The following is a 25895-nucleotide window of genomic DNA, read 5'->3' as shown; positions in this document are numbered from 1 at the left end:
GATGTTTCTACTAGTCAGTTATCAGGGACATTTTATTTTTCCTTTTTGTGTAGTATAAATCATGTGTCCCAGAAACAAAGACCATGGTTTTTTTTCTTTTGTTTTCTCTGTTTTTTTTCCTTCACTGTAGTTATTTCAGTTGTGTTAACAAAAATACATTTTTTCAAAGGTTTAAATGTGATTAATTCCTTACAAGTTTATTAGTGTTTAGTGATAAGAAAATACTAACAGTAGGTAAAGTAAAAAAGTATTATATATAATACTTTATATACTGTGTAATCATAACTGTTATACTGAGTATCATAACTTTGTGAAATATATACCTTTTATATTTATACATGAAAGAAGCAAGGAAATGTATTCTGAAGTTACTTGATTATCTCCGTGTGCTTGAACTACTGGCAATTTTTGATTTTCAAAGTTTAATTTTAGTGTCTTTTCTAAAATTTTATCAGTAATCTGTTATTTTTATGTTTAGGAAAAACTAGTTATTGAAAAAGATTTCCACCCCGAAACCAAAAGCTGCAGTGGTAGTAGATAGTGTTTTGTGCTGCCTTGCTTTTTATTTTATTAAAAATTTAAAAAAAATTAATATATTTTTTAGATTAATTTTAGGTTACAGAAAAATTGAATGTAATGTACAGAGTTCCTAAGTATCCCCCTCAACCCAACCCCCTCCCCATTCCCCTATTATTAACATCTTACAGTAGTGTGGTACATTTGTTACATTATTCATCATTGTTTTAGTGAGAAAATATAAAGGAAAATAAGTGTAGAACCTAGCAGATTTTTCTTCTTCCTTATTGTTTCTTTTTTACTTTGGAGGAGAAACAATTTGGTAATCTATTTTGGGCTGTTTATACAAATTTCTGTTCTTCCACCCCCATCAAAAGCCCTTTAAAAAAGATCAACTGTGATTTTTCTAGACCAACCTCAGTTGGGAAAAAGGCAGAAGTTATTAATATCTATGAAACTTCATGCCATCATTTTAATTCAGTAATAGTGAATTCCTAATAACCTCCAAGAGCAAATGTAGTAAGTTCAGAGGTTCACAGTACACTGAGTAAAATATTTTCATCTTATTTTGAATACGTTGTCCTGTAATTTCAGATTATAGGACAAATGGGATCCTCTGATTGCTTTTAAATATATTTTTCAAAATTTAAATCATGTGGTCTTCAGAAGAGGTAAGAAACAGAAAGAACGCTGAGATTAATGGGCAATATTTGATGTATAACAGTATAATAAATTTCTTTCTGAAGCCATTATATTTTTTTCAGTAAATCCATTTTAATATAAAAGAATCACCTTGAAGAACTTTAGGCAGAATTACAAAATAGTTTGCTGTCTTGGAGACTGTTGTATTTATTGGCAAAATCCCACAAAACCTTCCATCCAGCCCCTAATGTACCTTCTTCCCCCACACCACCCCCATTATTTAAATTTGTATAATTTGTGGTGGTGGTATTTCTCAGATAGTTCCCAGGCTTTTCCATTTTAGGCTAGAATTTTTACCTCTTTCCTTTTCCTCTCTAGTCCCCTTTATTTTCTAATGAATTTATTTTTAAATGAATTATTTTATTCATTCCTTTTTAAGTCCTTTCAAGTCTTTATAATGATGGTCTTTCTTTTTATCATTTGTTTGGTTTCCATACCTGACTCTTCCTTTCCTCCTCTTCTTTCACTGTGCTCTTGTTGTCATTTTTATATGGTGTCCCGTTATCGCTTGTTACTTTTATTCCATTCCATTAACTGCTGCCATGAACATTACTGTCTTGGTAAGAAAAATCTAAGCAATCTAGTGTTTTCGGTCGTCCTACTTATTAGCCTCCTACAGTCCCGCTTTACGCGCTGCCATACTTGTTCTTGTACCCTGTTCTCTTTTCACTTGGCCTCCAAACTCCACAAATAAAGAGTTATCTCTCTGCTATCAATATTTTTAATAGAAGTTTTCTTTTGGTAGATTTCTTGATTTAAGTTATTTGCCATTCAAAAAATAAGTAGGCTATATGTATTGAAGTTTATTTTCCTTCCTCTGGTTCAAGCACGATTTGGGAAAAATGATTTGTGGATGAATCGGTTGTTGTTGTAATTACATGCTGAGCTGAGCAGTTTATTTTTGCAGATCTGGGTAAGTTAGGTATTAGTCTTGGTTTGATCTAAGATTGTTTTCTTTATATGAAACTATAGTTAATATCTGTTTCTGTGGACCTTAAATCTTTGTGCCTTGGGAGGACTTCAATTCTGAATTTTACAGTGAGTCAGCAACAAAAACTGAATTGCTCAAATTCAGTAACAGATTATTGGTTAATAAAAAATATACTTGATAGTACATGGTACATTAGCAAAAATGAGAATTTCCTTGGAAGAAACCTTGTGATTATGAAGCATAAAATATGAGTTTTCTACCAAAAACATTTAAACCATTTCGGAATTTTGATATCAAAATGGGATGTCAAAGTTTTACATGTGGCACAATTAAAGAAGAACTAGGACTGGGTAGACTTGGATCCCAGAAAAAGAATTAGAACTTGTCAACTTTGTGTAAGGTCAGAGATTCTTCTTTCAAAATATTATCACCCAAAGAAGTTTATAATTCTGCAAAAAATCGAGAATTTGTTTACATTTTAGAACATTGTACATTATTAAAACTATGACTAGTATACAAATTTTGATTATCATACAAATTTTAAGTTTTAGTTTGAATAATATCCCTTAGCTTCTGTAGCATTTTATTAGCAAAAAAGTATAATAAGAACAATGGCAACGCTGTTTTAATAAGTGGTAAAAGATATTCGTCAAAGAACAAGGTATACCATTTGTATATGCATATTTTCAAAGAAAACCAAAAAAGAAAACAGTTTTTAGTAAGTATATCAAAATCTGGAAATTTTGAAGTTACTCCTTAGCAAAGGTTTAATTGCCTAGAACAAAACGTGTTAAGATGCCGTTACTCTTTTTTCAAATATGCTACGGTGTGTTTCTACCATGATGCAAAGCAAATACGGTGTGTTTCTACCATGATGCAAAGCATAAATTGTTAAAACAAAATTGAAGCTAACCCAATAAAGGAACCAAATACACTGTTCTTCAGTAATTTATATGCTAGGTGTTTGCTAATTTGCAAACTTTAATAATTATAGTACTTACTATACTGTTAGGCTCTATTCTGTTTATTAGAGCCATGCATATTATTAATTAGTATGTTTATTTTTAATGTTGAAGGAAAATACTTGATTCTTTGCTTTGTGTAAGATTTGACCCAAGAGGCTTATCTTTACTCATTCAATAAAGTTGTTTTTATTTAATGAAGAGTTTTTACTGGGCATATAGACCATCCCATCCGCCTCTGAACTGGTTGGGGAGAGAGGGGGAAAAAGGGAAACAGAGGGCAGTTAAAAAATACAGTATTTAGGGATTAAATATTGGCATTTGTTTTAACAATACTTTATTGCAAAGGACACTGTTTACTTAGACTCTTGGGACCTTGAATAAACAATTGGCTATTCCCTGGATAGATGCTAGACGGATGATCTATTTGCATTTTCCTATTTGTTCTTTTGAATGTCTGGAAAACTGTCAGATTGAAGGAGCCAGTTTATCAGTGCAAGGATAAGGAAAAGATAAGTCAGTGTCATTGGACATGTTGGAAGTAGCGTCTGTATTTACATATGTGTGATCATCTGTTGAAAATACTTAGTATCAAATTAACTTAAAACAATAAATTTGTCATAAATTTATGATTTTCATCTGAGGTGAAAAAATGCAGAATGTATTTGGAAATTACATTTTCTCTCTGACAAGAATGAAGGGCAATCTGGTGTGAAATTACTGATATATTTAGTTTTTTTTTCATGTGATTGTTTTTCTTAAAACTATTGCTAGTTGATTTATGTATCTTTGTTGGTAACGTGTCTTCTTATGATTTAAAAAGGCCACATTGTAAAAATGCCTTTCTGCTAGTCTCTTTTAGGTTTGAAAATTGGCATTACTTCAAAGGTAGTGTCAGGAAAGCATTTTTGTTATTGTTTTATTTAGAGTCACCATTGCTCCTTGTTTTTTTCAAAGTTTTAACAAGCATTTTAGGCCATTAAAATTACGATCAATTGGCTCAGTAAAAGTTAAATTTGTTTTACAACTACTGCCTAAAGCCTCATACAAACGTTTTCTTGATATTTATTACTTCTGTCTCTACTTTTAAGTAGATGGGACCTTCTCTGTTCCTTTTTATCAAGTTCAGAAAAGTTCAAGAAAATCTGTCAGTAGTCCTTTTAGAGAAAATGTCTGATATACTCTAAATAAAGATGGTCTTTAAAAACTACCACCAACTAAAAAAATAAAGCTCAGAAATATTTAATTAATCATTGGTATTAAAAGTGAGTGACCAGCCATAGTTCAATGATCATACTGATGTCAAGAATTTAGAAAATAGCAAGTGTTATTAACTGAGTGTGATAAAGCTATTCGGTCTCTGAAATACTCTCTTGAGTGTTGTGTGAGAACAGAAGGATTGGACCTGACTCTCAGAAATGCCAAATATTGAAGAGTGAAAAATTTTACCATCTTCACCTTGTTTTGCCCTCTAGTTTGAGATTTAATTGTGAAAAACGCAAAAATGGAAATCTTTTGATGGTGAAATGGAAATCGATATATGTACTTTTATAATCCTGCGCGTTAGAATAGATTTGATTCAATTTGTTAGTTTTTTTTTTTTGAGGAAGATTAGCCCTGAGCTAACTCCTGCCAATCCTCCTCTTTTTTTTTGCTGAGGAAGACTGGCCCTGAGCTAACATCCATGCCCATCTTCTTCTACTTTCTATGTGGGATGCCTACCACAGCATGGTGTGCCAAGTGGTGCCATGTCCGCACCTGGGATCTGAGCTGGTGAACCCCCACCGCTTAAGTGGAACGTGCCCAGTTAACTGCTGTGCCACTGAGTGGCCCCCAGTTTTTTTTTTTTTTTTTTAAAGATTGGCACCTGAGCTAACATCTGTTGCCAATCTTCCTTTTTTCCTTCTTCTTCTTCTCCCCAAAGCCCCCCAGTACATAGTTGTATATTCTAGTTGTGAGTGCCTCTGGCTGTGCCATGTGGGATGCCGCCTCAGCATGCTCTGATGAGCAGTGCCAGGTCTGAGCCCAGGATCTGAACCAGCGAAACCCTGGGTTGCCGAAGTGGAGTGTGGGAGCTTAACCACTTGGCCACGGGGCTGGCTTCTGATAGAGTTTTTATGTACAGTTAACTGTCAGTTTTAGCAGGATGGTGAGGATGAGAGGAAAATCAGCAATAAACAAAATTTTGGTAAAAAGGAAAGTCAACTGTGATTATCAAGGGAAGGGGAAGGAAATGTGTTATGGAAAAGAGATTCACTGTGGATAACTTCCTTACAGGAATATGCTCACCCTAAGAGGTAGGCTCAGTAACTATCCAGAGGTTAATTGTAGAAGATTGCTGCTATGCCCTCTACCCAAAAGAACCAAACCTGTGGGGGATCAAACAGTCTAGATTTCTGGATCTTTCTCTTTGGCTGAGACCTGGTATCAGAACTGCTGATTATTGATCAAGTTCTGCCTAAAGATCAAGCATGTTTCAGGGAAGGTCAAGTTGTCCCAGATCCTTGCTGTTTGTTAAGCAGTTAAATCTACAAAACCCCTGATTAGAGCCTGGCTGTGTTTATCTATACCCGGAATTAACTTTATTTGCCTTATCTAAAAGAGCAAGTTGAATCAAAATGACCAGACACAATTGAAGTGAGCCTGAGGAAATTGTGGGAGTGGTGTGAGACAGTGACAGGCTTTTAATGAAGTAGTTTCTTGTAGAGGACAGTGAGTAGATTTACCAAATGTTTATGGCTGTGTTTTTGTGTGTGTGAGGAAGATTGGCTCTGGGCTAACATCTGTTGTCAATCGTCCTCTTCTTTTTGTTTTTTTGCTTGAGGAAGATTGTTGCTGAGCTAACATCTGTGACAGTTTTCCTCTATTTTATGTGCAATGCCGATACAATGTGACTTGATCAGCGGTGCTAGGTCCATGCCTGGGATCTGAACCTGCAAACCACAGGCCACTAAAGAGGAGTGCGTGAACTTAACCACTACGCCACCAGGCCTGCCTCTATAGCTGTGTTTTGTTTTATACCAGTCTGATAAATGAAATTGTTGGAAATCCACTTTTTATAACAGTTAAATCTGGGATTGATTCTTTGCTTTACACTTTCTAGATTTTTCAACAGAATTTACCTTTGGTTTCTTTCTTAAGTTTTTATAATGAATGTTTTAAGACGTTTTATAAGCTTCATCTCATTTAAGTTACCTGTACTCAATGTCACATGAATAATTGTTGAAGAATTTGGGTGTTTTCAGCCCAAAGTATACACACTGAAGGGAAGCATGATAACTTTAAGTATTTTAAAAGCAGTCAGAGAGTAGAAGAGTAGGAAAGGAAGCTATCTTTCCTTATGTATTTACTATGGTTCCGGGTCTAAGTACTTTAATTTAATCCTCAAGGGTGGGGTTGGTTGCCAGGAGAACCAGCCATGTGATCAGAGGATTGGAACTTTCAGTCGCACTCCCTGATCTCTGGGAAATGGAGGAGGGGGCTTGAGGTTGAATCAGTTTCCCTTTTGCAATTAATGTGTTTTGTGGGGAGGTACTTTGAAATTATTTAAATATCCTGTTCCTCAGATTAATTTATCATATCAATATGGCCTCATGGCTTCCTATTTTATTGGATGGGTTGTAATCAGTTAGTATCATTATGTATTTTGATGGTCAAGTTGTGTGCAGTTTGGTCAGTAGGAGTCTTTTCAAGCTGGCTTATGTCTTTGTGACATATCCTATCATTCCTTGAGCATTTCTTTGCTTTTGCTTTCTAAAACACAAAATTAGATGTTTCAAGTTCATTTAGTACTTTTCTTCTACAGATCTTGAATCAGCCATTTCTCTCTTTTAGTGGAGAATAGCATTTAGAAACCAGAATCTTGACATTAGATGTTAGGGTATTGCTGCTCCCAGGTCCTCTCAGGAGCTAGGGACTATATATATAGGTATTAATGTGAATGATTGTATGTATACTTTTATATATACCCATATTTAGTGAAACCGGTAATTCACACAGATACCCTTAATTTCAAGCCATACCTCAAAGTTCTTTTTAGTGTTCTCTTTTTTTTTTAAAAATTGGCACCTGAGCTAACAACTGTTGCCAATCTTTTTTTTTTTTTCCTGCTTTTTCTCCCCAAATCCCCCCAGTACATAGTTGCATATTTTAGTTGTGGGTCCTTCTAGTTGTGGCATATGGGACACCACCTCAGTGGCCTAATGAGCGATGCCATGTCTGCACTCAGGATCCAAACTGGCGAAACCCTGGGCTGCTGAAGCAGAGTGCTCGAACTTGGCCCCAGGGCCGGTCCCTAGTGTTCTCTTCTACTTAAATGCTCTCCTCACATTGTTTGGGCTCCTATACCTTGCTCCAGATCAGTGTAGCCCCTACTCTGGTGCAGATCCTTTCCTTGATCTGTTCCAGCTGACTGCTTTTGGTTGCCTAGTTCAAGAAGTTTGGGAAAGAGGGACCTTTTGCTCTTTAAAGCACAGTGTTTTTATATTGTGGTCATAATGGGAAAAAACCTGATTATACTTGTAACAGAAGATGATAGATTCTCAGGTGAGACTTTAAGTTTTTAAGCCTGATTACATTTACTGCCACATTTGGAGTTCTTTAGTAGTAGGAAGGTGATAGAGATGGTCTCCCATGACTTGTACCTTTGGAACCAAACTACAGGAGGGCCCTTAGTTCTTAGATATTCATCTTCACCTCAAGCAAATCATTGTACTCAGACAATATGTTTAGATTATTCAATTGTTTCTCCTCTAGTGTATGTAATATTGCTTTGTAGATTGGCAGAATAAAGATTTCAAATAGCCACACAATTCTTCCTCATTTAGTCTTTTACCAAATCTCGTATTTGATTCTGGTGCTTTCTTGATTTTGTCCATTGTGTTTTCTTACAATTAGGTCTCAAGTTCTGGCTGACAACAATTGTTAACATGCCTTTGGTTGTAAAATACGTTGATTTGAGAGATGCTACCATGTGGAAAAATGTGCATTTTACCATGATGAAATACTTTATTAAGGAAAGGAAGTCTCAGTGATTTCTTTAATTCTGGTTCTTTTTACATAAGCCGATGATTGCTGTCTTTCTCTGCCTGACTTCATCTAAAGTCTTTGCCAATATCATCTGGCCAGACGACCAGGGATAAACCTTTGGTGGAATAAGTTAGTCCAGTGAGGAAGAATGCATACAATGAGAAAACTTGGGGCATCTCAGTAATAGAGTGTTAGAAAAGAGTTATTACAAGATTTGAGCTTGTTTTTGGTGATTTTGGGGAGGGATTAAGGAAGTGGGGTTTACTTTTGAATTGGATACTGTCAGGAAGCATGGGTAATTCTATAATTAGACATCCTGATAAATCTTATCTAGACGCATGGAAGACTTGACTGAGGCTAAAGCTATATTTGTAAAGAAACAGCAGTCATTCCTATTAGGATTTGGCGTATCTGACCATCTTTGTTATTTGGATGGAGTTCATATTTTTGTCTGTTGGGACACTATTACAGAATGATATTGTGTTATGTTTATTTGTCATGGTCACGGTTTAGCTTTGTCTGATGTTGATGGTCTATGAAATTGTTTACATTCAATGAGAGACACCAAGACCTAGCTGTGGGTTGTAAGCCAGCTCCTAACATCAGGACCTAGTTGGCTATTATCAGGCCAGCTCCCAGATGTCAGAGGCTGCTTTTCTACCTTCTCATCTGTTTCTGTCATCTTTCTTTCTACATTCTAGATGAGCATTTCTTCTTCTATTCTCTTTCTGTCCACACTACGTCGTCTCCTGTAGGTGCTTCCAGCATACCCATGCCTGAAGTTTTGAGAACAGATCAAAAGCATCAGACCTCTGATAGTGCGTAGATTCCAGAATCCTTGAGCCTCTCTTTTCTCCTTATCAGCTTTGCATATTCTTTGTTTCATTTGCTTCAATAGGTTTGCTATCTTTCTTGGTCTATTCTTCTATAGAATTGTAATGAGATTTCAGTCTACATTTACCCTAATACTAACTTGGCACCCTTTTAGGATACTGCTTTCAGAAACTGAAACTTTACTTCCTGAATTGCAGCTGCAAGCAAGATATGTGAGTCTCCTGTACCTATACATTCCAGGTGATTAGGATACCATCCCAGTTAGATTCCAGTGGCTCTTATGGTACTTGTGTCATAGAGGGCATTTGACACTGTGTGTGTCCCTTTTTTTCTTCTTTCTTCTCTCTAATATATTGACCTGAGGAAGGTCAGTATATTGGCTTTTCTCTTCTCTTTCTTCATGTCCTACTCCTAGCTTAAACTGAATGATGCTCTGTATCCTGTATATTCTGATTCTTAAACAGAAACTTTATTTTCCCCCCACTTTCTTGCGCTTGTTAGGACTCATTAGGTCTTAGTAAATTATCCTCTTTCAAGACTTGTCATACTGTATGTTGCTCCTGTTCCTATCCATTCTTTGACTCTGAATTAATTTCCTAATGGTTATTTTTCTCTTGCCAAGTAAAATTTATAAGCACAGTTATTTGTTGAAAACATAAAGACAATGACCCTTGCATAGGACAAAATAGTTTGAACATTTTATACTACAAGAGGGTGAACTGGCTGTTCAGTAACATAGATATACAAGATTCAGAAGCTGTCGGGTATAGCAGAAGTTATTTGGTGACTGAATAAGGACAGTTTTCATGGTAATGGAAGTATAATTATGTAAGGCTAAATTTGAAATTAGCTATTTCTGTTTTATGCTTCATTTAAGAAGGTTCTGCTTGTAAATCTCTGTTGCCACTTGATGGTGAATAGAAGGAATCATGACCTCAATTCAGTGAGTCAGAATATACTTTATTACTTCTTCAGCCAATGGATGGAAGGATTGCTTGGTGTGATAATAAGCTTGTAACTAAGATTTACGTATTAAATAATTCAAGAAAAACCTTGTTAATTGGTAGATTTTAATGTTATCCAAGTTATAATGGGAAGTTAAAAATGCATTATGTGTTTTTTGTTGATTTGGTATAAAGATAGCCCTTTTGTTTGAACCCTTGTATCTAAAAACACAAAATTACTGTAAATAAATATTTTCTCTTATAGGTGATAGATCATCTAATGCAAAATTGCCGTCGGTTCCAGCAGTTGGCTCAGTTCCACAAGACCAAGTTTCAAATATGAGGTATTCAAGCTACTAACTTGGATATTTGTGATTCATTCCTTTTGATGACTCTTTAAACTGTCTATAGTTCTTTTTTAACTTTACTTTTTAAATGTACATGACATTTAGAGACTTGGGAATATTTTAGAAGTTCCTTTTAAAGATTATGAGATGTAAAAGGTTCTTGAGAAGTGACTTTGTGATTAATAAATGCTGTATGTGTAACAAATATTTAATTACACAGGTAGTTAGTAGCTTATGGCTTAGGTTTCATATGATTGTAGACTGAAAGTTTGGAATTTGTTGTTCCTCTTCCATAAAAATACTGAAATACTAGGTAAGTTGTGAGTCACCAAAGCCACAATGATACTGAATTGTAGATAGACTTTTACTGTCATTAACCTTGTTTAATTGGGAATATGCATTTCAAATTTTAATTTGGAATGCTATAAATATTTTCCACTATTAGAGCCTTTGTGGCCAGAGTTCTTGATCCTCCTTACCACAATTGGGAAATTCACAGGACTCCACAAATATAGGCACTTGGTGCTGTAGGTGTAGCCTTGTAGTTGTGATATCCTCCAGGAGTAAGAGGCTCTATGAGATAAGTAGAGAGGAGTAGTATTAAGGGTAGTACCTGGGAAGAGATAGTTATTGACAGCAGGAATTTCCAGCAGCTTACATGTTGATAATTTCAGTAGTAACTCTTATTGGTAGTATGAACAGGAAGTACTCCTTTTGTGAATAATAGATAAGCAGTGGCTGTTTGTGTTTATGTTTGGTTTATAAGTTAGAAACTAAGGCTGTGGGTACCTTGGAATTTTCTGAAATGCAGGGTGCTTGTTTTTTAACTCATTAAATATATATGTGTGTGTTTATGTGTGTAGACATATACGTATGAATATATGTACATATAGTCACAAAGACATGTTTCAATGTGTAAGTTGAGATTATAAATGTGCCCATAAAGTATACTATTTTCAAGTTAAAGATTGTTCAGATTGTTTTAGAAAGAAGTTGTTATGGAGATAGACATCAATGACAAAGAATATAAACTGATTCTTTCAGTTTATAAACATTTATTGAGTCTATACTGTATGCTGCAGCTGAGGACTTACAAATGAAAACTAGTTGTTGAACTCAAGGTGCTGATGGTTTTATGGTGACTAGACAAATTTGATAAGGACGTGATAGAGTTTGTTTAGGTTATAGTGGAGCTAAAATCAAGTGTTCTTAACTGGCCAGTTAAAACTTCCAGTCAGAGCTGATCCTTGGAGTTGTTGTCAACCAGATTGTCAGGGCTAGGGGTGGCAATATAGAATAGAATAAAAAGGGGCATTTTAGGCAGAAGGAATGAAATGCGTGGCAATAATGAGTCTTTAGGTGATTTTAAATTTTTCACATAGTGTTGCGTTTCTGTGGAAACTCATTTTAAAAACCAGGAAATTGATAAATTCTAATGAATAGTTCAGAGAACTTAACATTTTTCCATTAGTATTACAGAGAGGCTTGAACATGCTTTGGAAAAAGCAGCTCCTCTTCTGCGAGAAATTTTTGTGGATTTTGCACCTTTTCTTTCTCGGACACTTTTGGGTAGCCATGGACAAGAACTGCTTATAGAAGGAACAAGTAAGTGATTTTTCTGTATTTCATTTTTTATATATATTTAAATTTCAAAGTTAAGAACTTAAGTGGACATTAAGAGATGCGTGGAGTTTCACTGTTTAAGTGTTTTCAACCTTTGACAAGGTGTCTCATAGGCTTCTGTATCTTTTGGAGAATATATCATGTCTTGTATTCTAATTTGTTCAAGATTTTTTATCAGTGATTTAGATGAAGCAGAAAATTACATATTGAACCAAAGAACTGAGAGACTCTTTTTTAACACATTAACGTTCAGCAATGTGAATAGAGAATTGGAGAGACTAGTGTTATGGTAGTTAGTGGGGCATTTACCTGGGATTTTACTTGAACTTAAGATCTATATAAACAACACGGAATTGCCACATATTAAGAAAATAAGGAATACATTATTAGTCTCTATTAGCAGAATTCTATTTTACAAATAAGTAGAAGTAACAGTAGTAAAGTACTCTCTCATGCTTATATCATACATCGATTATTGGGTCTTTTCTAGGTAGTGTACTTTGAGATTGTGTCAAACTAGATAGCACACAAAAGTACGTTGCTGAGTGAATTGGAAACCATGTTGTTTATAGAATGGATGAGGAGTATTGGGACTTTTTTTTTTTTTTTAACATAGGGAACTTGCCAGGTAATGAGTGTCTTCAAATATTATAGAAGGTAACTCAACCAAGTGAAAGTAGACTAATGATGAATTTCCTCACACAGCAGCTATCCGTTCAGTAGAGAACAACTTTTCAAAGTTAGTTCTATTTAAGAGCTTAACAGACAGACTTCAAAATACCAGTCTTCGTCCCCATAACTAGAATCTTTTAAGGAGAAGCTAGAGAACTTTCATTAATGATAGTGCAGAATTGATTTTTGCATTCAAAAGTGTTTGGACCAAACGTTTGCTAAATCTGGCTTGTGTCTGTGCATGGTTGATGGTTTAGGATAAGACACTTATATTTTCCTAAAGCTGAAAAATCATGGGAAAGCACAATAAACTGTATTCTAGTCTCTTTAAATATCAACTTACAGCTTTAGTTATTATAATTTTTTGTTGGGTAACAGTCACTAGATAATCTCCTAAGGAATTTCTTAAAACTTGTGAAAAAGTTCCTCTTTTTGTAGAAATCAAGATATAGTGGGAATGTAAGATATAGGTAGGTTAATAGTTTAAGACATCTGTATCTGAGTGTTAACTATGGGATATCAGCACTCTTTTTGATCCTTATAATATCTGTCTGTAGTTATAAATAATAAGCTTTAGGTGAAATAGGAATTTCATTATCATCTCTACTGTAGATGTATATGGAGTTGATGATGAATGATCTCATTTCCATATAGTGAAAAAGTAACATTGCATTTATTTGAAAAAGAAAGTTCAGGTTTTAGAAATATTAAGTTTGTGGTGGAATTATATCTGCTAAAGGATATAATTTATTTAGCTATGGACTGTTTGATCTAATGAAGTAGATCATCACTCTTGGATCACCCTCAGTTTTCTTACTACATTGCCCAAAGCGTTCCATCATATTTTAAGAAGATACAAATTTGTTTTCTCAATGGGAGCAAATATCTAGTATTTGGGGAGTGCAAAAATATTAGAAATTACAATGGTTTGTGACCTTCCAATGAGCCACAGTACATCTATATGGTATATCTTTAGTATTAAAATTTCATGGGGGCACAATTAAGTAAAAATGGTCTTAAATGGCTTCTTAGGAAGGAGTGATAATGAAAAAAAGGTTGAGAAATATTGGTATAAAAGAAGTCTGGATACCATCTTTGCGGTCTTATTTTTAGCTTTCATTAAATATACTTAAGAATTCAGAATTTTTCATTTTCTGCACATAATGGTAAGATGAAAAAATTGACAGAAGGGGACATTTTACCAATTATTAGACCACCTGAGCATAAATTTGAAAAGACAGGGAGCAGCATTGATAAATTTCATCAAACTCTGAGAGTTCATTAGTGCACAGTATATTTCTGTGGATAAAAAGGAATTTGGTTTTCTCAGCACGTCATTCAACAGGAAGGACTTCATTCTACAAAATTTATGTGATGTTTTGTGATAAGAACTTGAAACATCTCATTTTGCTAAAAAGGCATGTGACAGTGCTCTTCCATCATTTATGATGGTTATGCACCACAATTTACTTGGTACAGTTTCTAAGTGAATAAATACTAAAGGCAGGTGTGTAGACAAAGATGATTGGAAGGAAAAATTCATGTAGAAATGAAAAAATTCAGTGGATTGATCATTCTAAATGGTGTTTGTAAATCTATAGAAGAAACTCTTTTGCAATTCTGGAGCAAAGAAGATGGCTGTCCTCTCTTCAACAAAATTTTGAATGATCCAACTTTTCTGAAGTATTGCATTTAATGACGTAGTTCGAGGAAAAAGACCAGAATTAATGATAAGCTGGAACCTATTACAAGTTTATTTGAACTTCGCAATTAGTATTTACCAGATGGATATCATGTTTACAGATTCATGAGGAGCAGTTGGTTGTATCCAAAGGACATTGCTCGTTAGGATATATGTAAATACTTTTAAAACCAGGAAAATGTAGAATAAGAATTTGAGTTTATCATGCTTAAATTGTTATTCAGTCTTCTAAAAATGTTTATCACCATCCCTTTATCTGTCTGTAAATTCTTTAAGGTGACTTAAAATATATATTTTCAAAGAAAGAATTCTTATATTCCAGATGGTGAATGGTCATCACTGTTTTTCATGGTATACTTGAGAGTTTAGATAGATAAACTTAATGTGTTCAGATGTTACTAGCTTAATATCTGGTGAGTCATTTAATATTTCTGAGTTTAGTAGTAAGGAAAAACAGTGGTAATAGAGGTGGAGTAAATAGTCTATGGTGAAGAAATTACAGTGGTTTTTGTTGATGAAACTCCAGAAAAGTATAAAACTCTTGGCTTTGACATCCTGAATTTGTCTTTTTTTGAAGAGACTAAAGTTCCGTATCTCTGAAGAAACAACCGAAAATAAGACCAAGCAAACTGAATCCTACTATTATTCTGAGAGGCTTTTAGAGAAGTCAGATTATGAGCTTATTTAGATCTCTGAGCCTACAGTATCTTGTTTACTTTCTGCTAACAGGAGCAGTAATAGGATGTATGTGTTTAAAATGAAAATTGAAACTTCTGCGATCACTTACAACTTCACTTTAAGTGTTGTTTTAGGGCCTTCCTTTGGATAATTCTTAGAGTCTGAATGTAAATCTGAAGACAGATTTACTGGTTTATAATTTGTTTCTTGCTTTTTTATACATGCCACCAGTGTCACCCAGAGGCAAAAATTTAGTTCTGATATAGAGAGAGATATGAGTAAGTTATATAATTTGATACCAAGTCCTTTATTGGGATTATCTCCTGTTTGTTTACTCCCAAGGTTATATATTTGTGTTTATAGTATCAATGCCCTTTTGGCAGGGAGCTTAGTATTAGAAGTCTAATATAAGGTCTCTTCTGTCCTCTAAAGCCCTTTCTCATTTAAAATTTAATATACCATCCACCGTGACCCCCCCTCACCATCCTTTACAAATCTACAAAACCCCACTCCAAGAAACACAGGAACTGTTCTAATCAAACTAGGAAATGTTATTTGACATTTTACTATCATTGAGCACTCACTCACTGATCAGTGGATATATGTATATTCTTTTTACTAAATCTTCACATCCAACTATGTAGCATCAACCTTTGATTTGCTAGTTTATTATTGAGAAATCGACTGAAATATATAATTTTTTCTTAAGTATATAAGTATTGAATTATCCTATGATATGTTGTAAAAGCGACAAAAGAACACCTATAATCTTTCTAACTTTGGATGACCCAAGGCCCTTTTTATCATTATTGTTCATTATCTGAGTGGATGTATAAAAGGCTGAGCCATATCGGGGCCCAAACGCCTTGCCGTAAATGGAAAGTTGGTAGGAATTCTGGTTCTTTTAGAATAAAGCAGTAAAGAATAATGACCTAGTTGTAGAAAGATCTGAATTTACTTGCTGGAAGTAGTGTCTTTTGAAGTTAAAGTCTGTGGAACTTCTTGTCATTGGGTTACATTTCGTGAAAAGTGACAAGATTTCAGACCAGCAGAGAGCTACACCAGCAATGGGAGATGGAGTATTGGTATGCCCTTCCTTTTAGACCTTGGCATTATCCTGAGGAGCTATGCTCATCTTAGCTCTACAGAAACCACAATCTAGTCTAGTTAATGACCTACTTACTTAATGGAACATGTAGATGTTCTATAGCTAATTTTCATGCCAGTGCTGACACTATTACTATCATTTTTATGATATATATTTTTCAGACATTGAGAAAAATGGTTCTAAGTTTTCTAAAAAGTCAAGAGGGTGAACAACCTGTTTAACTTGAATGCTGTTTGTAAGGCTACAAAATGCCAACATGTGCCATCAGTAGGTATAAGGCATCATGACTAAGAGAGGGAAAGAGAAAGAACTATAGAGTAAGAAGATTAAAGAAAGGAATAGGATGGGATAGGATGCCTGGAAGAGCTTTTGTGGGGAGAAAGAAAGAAGGTGATTCTGTAGAGTGCCTAAGTGCCATCAGGAATTATTTTAGTCGTTACACTGTGGAACCTAAATTTACGTTTGTTTAGAAAAATATGGAATAAAAATGATAATTTTTCTGATTATTAGTGTAATTTAATGCTTTTAATTATTGGCGTTGCTTTTTTTTAAGATACTGTTTGTAAAATGTTCTTTGAATGAACTACTTTAGATTTTATTGGTAATTAAAACTAAAGAATTGCTTAGACAGGTATAACTGTATAAAAGTTCCTTCCTGAGATATTTTTGGTGAACCCAAATGAAACATAAAAGAGAAAATTTAAGTGAATTTATTTATAAGAAATCAAGAATATAGAACAGACAACGGCTTGCACTTCTGTTAAGGTTTAGTGTGAGGTCACGGGTCAAGGTACTAATAAGAGTGTTTGGGATGTCTGCTGCCATGAAACAAAATGGAAACTTGATTGATAGCTAGAGGGTTGAAGGCAGAGAGTGTGGTGGAGAAAGCAAAGGTCAGGGAGCCATTTCCCTTCTCTGCATGTATAACAATCAGCTCTCTCCAAAACAACATATAGATGATATTGATCAATATGGCATATGTTGTGCACATTTCTATGAGTATTGTGAAATGTCATTATATATGAAGTTTTAATAAATGTTTTAGTAGTTTGAAAGGTGAAATGAAATAGCTTACAAAAATTGTTGTAGTTTTGATGCCAAATTTAAAGTAAATGCAGAATACCTCATTTACTCATATGATCAAATGTGTATGGTTTGGTCTTAGCAAGATGTTAAATTTTATTTTAAAAACCAATTTGGATAAAGTCGTATAACAAATAAATCCCTCATATATTTTTTTTAACTTTGTAATTTCTTTTAAAATTCTCTTTAAAATAGGTCTGGTTTGCATGAAGGCTAGTAGCTCAGTTGTGGAGTTGGTTATGCTGCTGTGTTCTCAGGTGAGTGACAAGAATAAAAGTGCAATTAAAGTAAATTCTCACATGAATTTGCAAGGAAGTTATAATTGTTTTATTAGAAATTTTTCTATAGTAGAGTTTTGAGTTTGCAGTTTTAAAATAATCTTATTTGTATTGCAAAAGGATTACTTCCTGTGTTTGATACTAGCAGATAATTTTGAAGTAAGTGAGAGAAATCAGATAGATGAATGAGAAACAGAAATTTTTACAGTCACATTAAAAAATGTCCAGATCAAATGATCTTGAGATGGCTAAATTTCTTTGCTGCATATATTAAGGTTATAGAAACAGATTTATTTTTATACCTTCTGGAGTGCCACTCTGACTCCTCTGGGAATAATGGGTTTACTTCCCTTTTGTGCAGAGGTTATAAAATGAGTGATAAATAATTTTGAATTCTTGTCATTGCTAATTACTTTTGACATACAGAGTAGATTTGGAAAAACATCAACAAAAATATGGCAGCCATCAAAATAAGATGTAGTAAATAAATTCCTAAAAGCAAAATTGCTTTCAGTGTTCAGAAACCTTATACTTCATGTGGTAAACTTTAATGATTTTTAAAAAACTTATGTAAAAATCATGGATCCTATGATGTTTTCTTTTCTGTTTTGCAATTAAACAGATGAATGTTTTTATTGAGGGTTTTCTTTGTAGTCTTTTAAAAATGATATCTTGCTTGGTAGTAAATTCCCCTACTTAAAACTTTAAAATAGCCTTTTTTAATAGGAAGGATATTGGTCTAGAGGTCAAGGGTTCTGACCCATTTCAAAACCTTTGACCTTCATTTACAACTCTTATGGTTTACTTGCCTGACGAATAAGGATAATGCAAAATTAATGTTTCTTTGCATCGATTTATTCATTTTAGTGCCTATATTGCCAAATTTATTTAGACTGTGCTGATGGACATTTCATGAATACAAATTAAAGAATCATAGAAGGTGTGAAAAATCAATAGTATGTATTGTCAATAAAATGCAATAAGAACAATTACTCCTAGAGATTACACCTAATGGATTTTTATAATGAACTTGTGAGGAGTACTTATTTTTCTAGTGGGCTTATTATTCTTAGATTCAGTGAGAATCATGTTTTATAATTTAATCATGTCCTTTAGAAAACTCCATTTCTTTAAAAACCGACTGGATAAAATTTCCCATTAAGTAATCTGATTTGAAATAATTGCGTGTTTGTTTTCTGGATGGAAATTACCATATGCTATTCTTATACTGACATGAAATAACCTTTCCTTTTAAGAAGCATTCACTTACAGGTTTGGATGTTTCTTCACAGGAGTATGAATTTGTTGTTTATAGTAATTTAATTGTTTCATGGGTGAATTTTGATAATGAAGTTTCACTTTCTAGTTTAGAAGAATTGAATATATTCTTGGTACGTGAAAGGTATTTCAGATATAGTGTAATACATAGTTGGATGTTAGAAGCTGAAAAGATAAAGAATGACATGCTTTAATACACCTATTTGTCATGTATGTCACAGTGCCGCTTAATACTAATCAAATCAAATGGTATATGACGATCACTTAGTAGAGTAAGTTGCAACAGTCAGATGTTCTCAAAGTTTTTGTTTGAATAAAATACATTATTGGTTATTTGAAGTCTTTAACATTTTTTATGAGTTCTTCAAAAGTTCCATGATGTCTCTGTAAGATGTAGGACAGTGTGAAAAATGATGTGAAAAATGAAGCCAGAATTAGCTCCAGATGTATACAGATTGTTCCGGGGTGATAATTACATTTTTCACTTTGAATTTTCTTAATTCAAAGAGGTCAGATTAGCAATCACGAAAGTGATTTATTTTGTTAAGAAGTGAACTGTCTTTTTCTACATTAAACCTTAAGAGATATGAAATTGAATTTGAAGTTGACATTTTGCAGATACTGGGTGGAGATGGCTTGAGTTTGATTGATAATTTTTTTTAGCCTCAGATAGGGTGGGAAGTGAAAAGCTAGCATCTTGCTAAAATTTTAATTAATTTTTTAAGAGGAGATGGAGAGGATTGAGTGCCAAAGATCGAAAGATCAGGTCAAAAACTCCTTTTTAATCACATAAATAATGGGATATGCTTATGAACTTAACATCTGCAAATTTGATTTAAAACTCTACAAATTAGTTGGTGTTAATTTCATGACAGTCAGCCATGTTCTGATTATTTTTCATGAATCCATTCAAAACTTATTTTGTTTTTGCGTTCTTTTTAATGAGTTTAAATTAGCTGCATGTTATTACAAAAGAGAGTTTAGAGCCTAAAGTTAAGAAATGAGGGAATGTTCACATTTGGTTTGCTGTCATTGAGACCAAATAGATCACTACATATTTTCTTAAAACTTCACCGAGGATTATATTTTTTAATATCCACTCATTCATTAATAGGTTGATTACACGCCTTTTCATATTTTATCCCATTTAATTTTTAACATTGTTAAGGTAAAGTATTATTTAGAATTGAAAAGCTTTCTTAAAATACTAAGCATTATATTTTTGAATGAAGTTATATATATACACCTAAGGTTTATTAAATTAGGTTTGTTCGTATATTGAATCTCATATAAAATAATTTAAGAACTATTTTAGCTCCAAAGCCTGATTTAAATCTTATTTAAAATAAGACTGTACACGTTCTTCATGAAACTGTATACTCTCTGATGCATAGAAAAACAATGAACAAGTTCTCAATTATATTTCAGATTCAGTTTTTCACCAGTATATAACTTGTGCCCAATATTTGTTGCATATGTGTATAAACCTTGTAGGAATCTATATGAATTTACAGAAAATGTTAAATAAATATTTCAAGTAATATTACTCCAGCATTGTGTAAAGTGTTTGTATCTTGCTCATTTGACATTAATATCATTTTTGAAAGAATTGACATTGCATTCAAGGCCACTTTATAAAAGCGTTGTGTTGCTCATCCTAATTCAGTCTGACATACATTCCAATAACACTACCTCCCTTCTTGGGTTTAAAGCTAAATTTATGACTGTGCATTGTGAAGTGCATCATTTAAAAATGGTTTCAACCCAAAACATCTAATAAATAAATAATGTGTATGGCTACTCAGTAGTAGACTTTCTAGACTAGAAATCATTCCATCGGATACTCAACAGTCCACTATCGGAGAGGGCTGTCAGATAAATCTTATGGTAGCTGCATTCATGTCCTGTAAATCACATATTATTGTCTGAGCCTTCTGCCAGGTCATCTATTCTTTTCCCATTTATCAGAAATGCATAGAGTATATAGAAAAACTAGAAGCACCATGTAGTCTGGCCTGGCATCCTGTCTGAGTAATTAATTAGCAGCAAAAGTTAATTTAAAATACTGTATTAGTCTGATATTTCTTTAAAAATTTTTTAATCAAAATATGTAGATTGTTAATATTTTGGGAAATAATTCCTTCACGTGAAGATAATGATAGAAGATTTGGTCATTTTTGATTTAAGTGTTTCTTTTTAGACTTCTGAGTTACTAATTTAAAATTATAATATTCATAATAAGAACCAGATATCACCATTCTTATAATTCTTTTGTCAGTTTTGTGTTAGAATTTTTGCCAGTTAAAATTTTTTCCTGAATCTTTATAATAAAATGTTTCTTTCTTCACTCTCCTATAATTTCTTTTCTCTAATTCTAGTTTTCTTCTTTTTGAGTTTGTCCCTTCTAAATAGGTGACAGTAATGTTACTGCTCTTGGCTTTGTGGTTCATGAACTTCTTTTTATAGTTGTGATCAGTATTTTGAGTAAGTAGATTAATTTAAACGAACCAATGGGTGGGGGAAAGGAACAGCTCTATACCATGACACAAAAGTGTCCTTTATTTTTAGGGCTCTCTTGCTGTTTGGACCTCATTTTACCACTTTGTTTTGATATCTATTCTCAAGCTATGCTGAACTATTTAAAGTTAGCCAAATGTGCCATAGTATTTTTGTCTTACATGTGCGTTTTCTTTTCCTGAAATTTCCCTCCTTCAACTTTGATGACTCTAATTGTTGCCTTCTTCTCATCCTTCAGAATTCAGCTTAATTATGTTCTTCTCAGATCATCGTATCTATAGTTGGTATCTTTTTGCTTGTTTTCATCTTAGCACCCAGCACAGAATGAACCACAAATTTTAGTATACATGTGCTAATTTGTTACTTTTTTATTGTCAGTCTTCCCCTCTGTACCCTAGGCACAATAAAGGTAACAACTACTTCTGTTTTGTCTGTTAAAGTATACCTAGTGCCCAGCACAGCCCCTAGCACATGAGGACGGCTCAATGAATATTTATAGTATAAATAAATAATTCATCTCCTAGCTAAATTGCAGTCTCTTCTGGAAAGCTTTCTTTGACTCCCCACTTCCCCACAACTCTAAGTCTAAGTGAGGTATTCATCTAGAACACTTACTGGCCCATATTATAGTAATTTCATTCTTTATTTAAATTGCCTATGATTTTAATCTCTCCCATTAGACTGTAAGGTTCTTGAAGGCAAGCACTGTGCTTTGTTTTCTATTGTATCTCCAACATCCAGCATAATTACCATTTGAACAAATATTTATATAATTGTATAATTAATAAGTGAATGCTAACATTTGTCATAAATCACAATATTTTTGGTCCTTTGCCTTTTGATCTTTTTCATTATGAAATACCCCCATACTTTTGTCTATTATTAAGTGTTTGTTTTTATTGTCAGCTATTTTGTCATTACCAAATACTGTAGTTATATTCATTTATTAAGGTCTTAGTTATTTCATTTTTCTTTGGCTTAGTCAGATTTACTTCTTTTTAAATAATAAACTTTATTGAAGCATAATTAATATACAATATATATACACACATTTTAAGTGTACAGTTTGATGAATTTTGACAGATACACAATCATGTAGCAACCATTTCCATCTGGAAAGTTCCCTGTGCCTCTTTGTAATCAATCCCCACCCCTATCACAAGTTGCCACTGATTTGATTTCTGTTACTGTCGATGAGATTTACATATTGTAGAACTTAATATAAATGGAGATTTGCTGCTTTTAATTGTGGTGCTGAGACACTCAAGAGTGTGCTGTATTTAGGGTACACTGCAATCTTTTTCAGTAAAAATTTACTATCCAGTATTAAGAAAATGGTAAGGTTTTTAAAAAGAAATAATTGAGCCAGTAAAACAAAGGATTTTGCCAACCACAAAATAGGAATTTTGACTATAAGTTGCGTATTGGAAATGTAAGTAAATCTTCGTAACTTCCTTATGCATTTTTTCACCTATAAGAAAATCCTATGGTATGGAGCTTTTATACAGCAGGATGGTGAGGCCATTGGCTGTACTTTCAGGATTTTTTGTTTTACCATCAGGCTCAGTTCAAATGCTGTCTCTGCTGTAGAGCTTTGTCTGAATTTATCTGCCCTTAGTCCTCCTATTATGCCTATTTGTGATATTTGTTTTTATTTAGCAGGCATGTATCAAAAATGCTTTTAAGACAGTCCCTTCCTTTTAAGGAAATATAATCTAGTGTGAGAGACAAATAATTGTAATACAACATAGAATTTTATAAGGACTTTAAGAAAAACACAGGGATAGGGAGTAAAGTTAGGGATGGAGCACAAAAAAGCTATTTATTACTCCCTATTTAATCTAATGCTAATTTTATTTCTGTTCACAAGTAGATCATTTCAGGTTCCTTGGACTTTTAGTCAAATTTTTTTTCTGGGTTTTATCTATGTTTTTATAATTTTATCAGGATCAATAGATATTAAAGTTCTTAAAACGTTTCCTCTACTCTTTCCAATACCTATATTTTTCCTTGTTTGGATTTGTGTTAGCCTTGTGCTTTTTTGATCAGTTCAAGGCTAGCCAAATTTTCCCATACAGCAAATCCCACTGTGTTTACTGTGTGATGATAATGGATGCTCTGTGAAAAAAGCATACAGTGGTAGATAAATTTGGAAAATGTTGATTTAAATTTAATTAGGTTTCTTTACTGGAAGCCCCCTCAATGCCTTTAGTAAATACATGTATGTGTGTGTGTATATAGAAATATGTATAAATGTGTACTGTTGAATTAGTAATTGGAATAATATTAGCATGTTTGGTCATAGAAGCCTTTGGCCATAGTGCATGTGGACAATTTTTGTTAGTTATAATTTGGGAAAGCTGCTGTTGCATCAGAGGTGAGACAGTGAACAAATGCAGGAAATGCCTCTTTTTTAGTATTCTGCTTCTGTTTTTCTCTGCTTCTCCAATCACAGTGATTAAAGAAAATCATAAGATATGTAAAATTATAACTATTTTCTTCATGAAACACTAATTACTTTTTCTTCGTTCACAAGAAATTCTCTCAGCCACTTGTTCTCTCTCCTTGTGATTCGGACATAACTTCCAATTTATATGTTGTTTCTGAAGGGATCTTCAGAACTCATGATAGTAAGAGTTGGTATTCTTTCTAGAACAACTTAAGTTTAACCAGGAGTGTGTGTGTGTGTATGTATGTATGTACTTATATAAAATATATATTTTGCAAGATTTATGTAGAACTAGCCCCAAGTTTAAGGATAAATTCAAATAGATATCAGCTGATTATATAGCTGTTTCCTATATTGATTGAGTGAATCACATTACATTTTAGTCAATACTGTGGTAATTTATGCTCTGTAATGATTTTCAAGTATGTAGCATAAAGTCTAGAAACCAGAGTCAGAATATATTTTGTATTAACGGGATATTACATATATTATTATTGACCCATTTATAGAATTGAACTTTGCTATGCACTTAAAGAGGTCCAAGAGGTCCAAGGAAAATGAAATTAATCTGTATGTGAATGTCATATGATACAGTGTCCTATAAAATAAATTTTCAGTAAATATTTGTGAAAAAGATGAATAAAATTTTAGGAATAGACTGTTTATAATTACACAGCTAAGCTTTACAGTGGCTGGTGCTCCTCACATGTCATGCATTTATCCATTCAAACAACTAGGATTTAAAGTAGCTTGCAATCAAGACCTAGATATAATAAAATTATGAAGTCATTATTAAAGAAGTTAATAGGATTAAAGAATTAAGAGTCAAGAAATCACTCTGATGCCTAAGTCTAGAGTTTTTCACTCAAATCTGTAGTAATTTTATGTTTTATAAAGTATAGTTTGTGTAAAAGGCAATTCCCAGAGATAGTAAACAAAAAGGAATCTATCTTGGTGATCCTTAACCCTGAGAGGTGAGTGGAGAATGTAATGCTGGTAGTTCAAATTCATTCAGGTATATTTAGGAACAATCATTCAATTAATAGATGGGAAGGGAATTTGCTCTTCTTCTGATATGATTTGAAGAACTCAATCTTTGACATGTAAAGATATTTTTGGCATGAGAACATATTTCCAAAATCTCTCTGTGCGTATATTATATAATAAAAATACTCATTTAATATATGTTTTTTTGAATTTACTGTAAATTAGAATAAAAATAATTCCAAATCCTATTAACTTTTACTCATTTTCAGTTCTGAGTTTAGATACTCCAAACATTGGATTATGAGTTATGAATTTATGAACTTAGGGAACTCTATCTTAGAATTGAATTTTCAGAGATAAGTGCTAAAGAAGTGTTAAATTTGTAGACATAGAGCTGTTTTATGCTTATGCTGTATTATAATTTTTGTTTCTGTCATTAGAGTTAAAACTCCTTGAGGTCAGGAAACCATTTCTTGTCCATATTGTTTGCACTGTTTCTTAGTGTCAGGATCAAAAAATATTTAATATATATTTATTAAATAAACCAATATATTTACCTTATTTAGGTAAAATTCCCTTTAAAATTAGTTTGTGAGTTTTTTATTCATTAGAAAGTATTTACTTTAGATAAAAAACAGACACCATTCTATTTAATAATAGTGTTTCTTCTATTCAATTCTATCTTAATCTGAAAAGGGATTTAGCCCTTAAATGTAGACTTCAAACCCTAATTCTGAACTCTTACCTGTGCTTACTTAAATGTTTTCAGGTAAGAAAGTGATACATATTAAATCCCTTTCTCTTGATCAGCTTTGGGTCTCAAAAGAAACTGGTTAAAAGAATCACAGCTGATGACCTCTTTGAAGAAATCAATTTTGTGCACATAGTTTTTCCTCTTTCTATAGAATTATTTCTGTCGCCTTTAAGCCATTAGCTTCAGATAGCCCAACATTCATTTCAGGTTCACAGCTTCTGCTAAGAAAGAGAATATGACAAATGGTGGGCCTCTGGCCCTTAGAAATGATGTTTTTACCTAAATAAATTAACACCTTGTTATATATTAAGGTTTCATAAAAAAACAAACCTATATCTAAGTAGAAAGATTCTCTCCTTTTCCTTTCAACGCACTAAAAGGTGCTTGTCTGGCAACAAATTTGCAAAGTGTATTAAATGTTGAAACTTACACTTTGATATGCTGTAAATAAATCATTCTATTTTCTTTGTAATCAACCTTACTTTTTCCAATGTGAATAGGA

General features: G+C 33.2%; 1 protein-coding gene across 4 annotated transcripts in view; it reads left to right on the top strand.

Moving 5' to 3' along the window:
* The window catches only part of LRBA (LPS responsive beige-like anchor protein), a 710247-nt gene that overhangs the window by 206928 nt on the left and 477424 nt on the right, over window positions 1-25895 (top strand). For all 4 annotated transcript variants that reach the window (XM_046655938.1, XM_046655936.1, XM_046655939.1 and 1 more), the window contains exons 32-34: window positions 10183-10261; window positions 11736-11869; window positions 17326-17387. In XM_046655938.1, the coding sequence (XP_046511894.1) occupies window positions 10183-10261; window positions 11736-11869; window positions 17326-17387 (275 nt within the window). The remainder of the gene's footprint in view (window positions 1-10182; window positions 10262-11735; window positions 11870-17325; window positions 17388-25895) is intronic.

The sequence above is a fragment of the Equus quagga genome, chromosome 3 (genome assembly GCF_021613505.1).
Source record: "Equus quagga isolate Etosha38 chromosome 3, UCLA_HA_Equagga_1.0, whole genome shotgun sequence".
Taxonomy (NCBI): Eukaryota; Metazoa; Chordata; class Mammalia; order Perissodactyla; family Equidae; genus Equus; species Equus quagga.
This window is presented reverse-complemented; position numbering and strand designations above follow the sequence as displayed.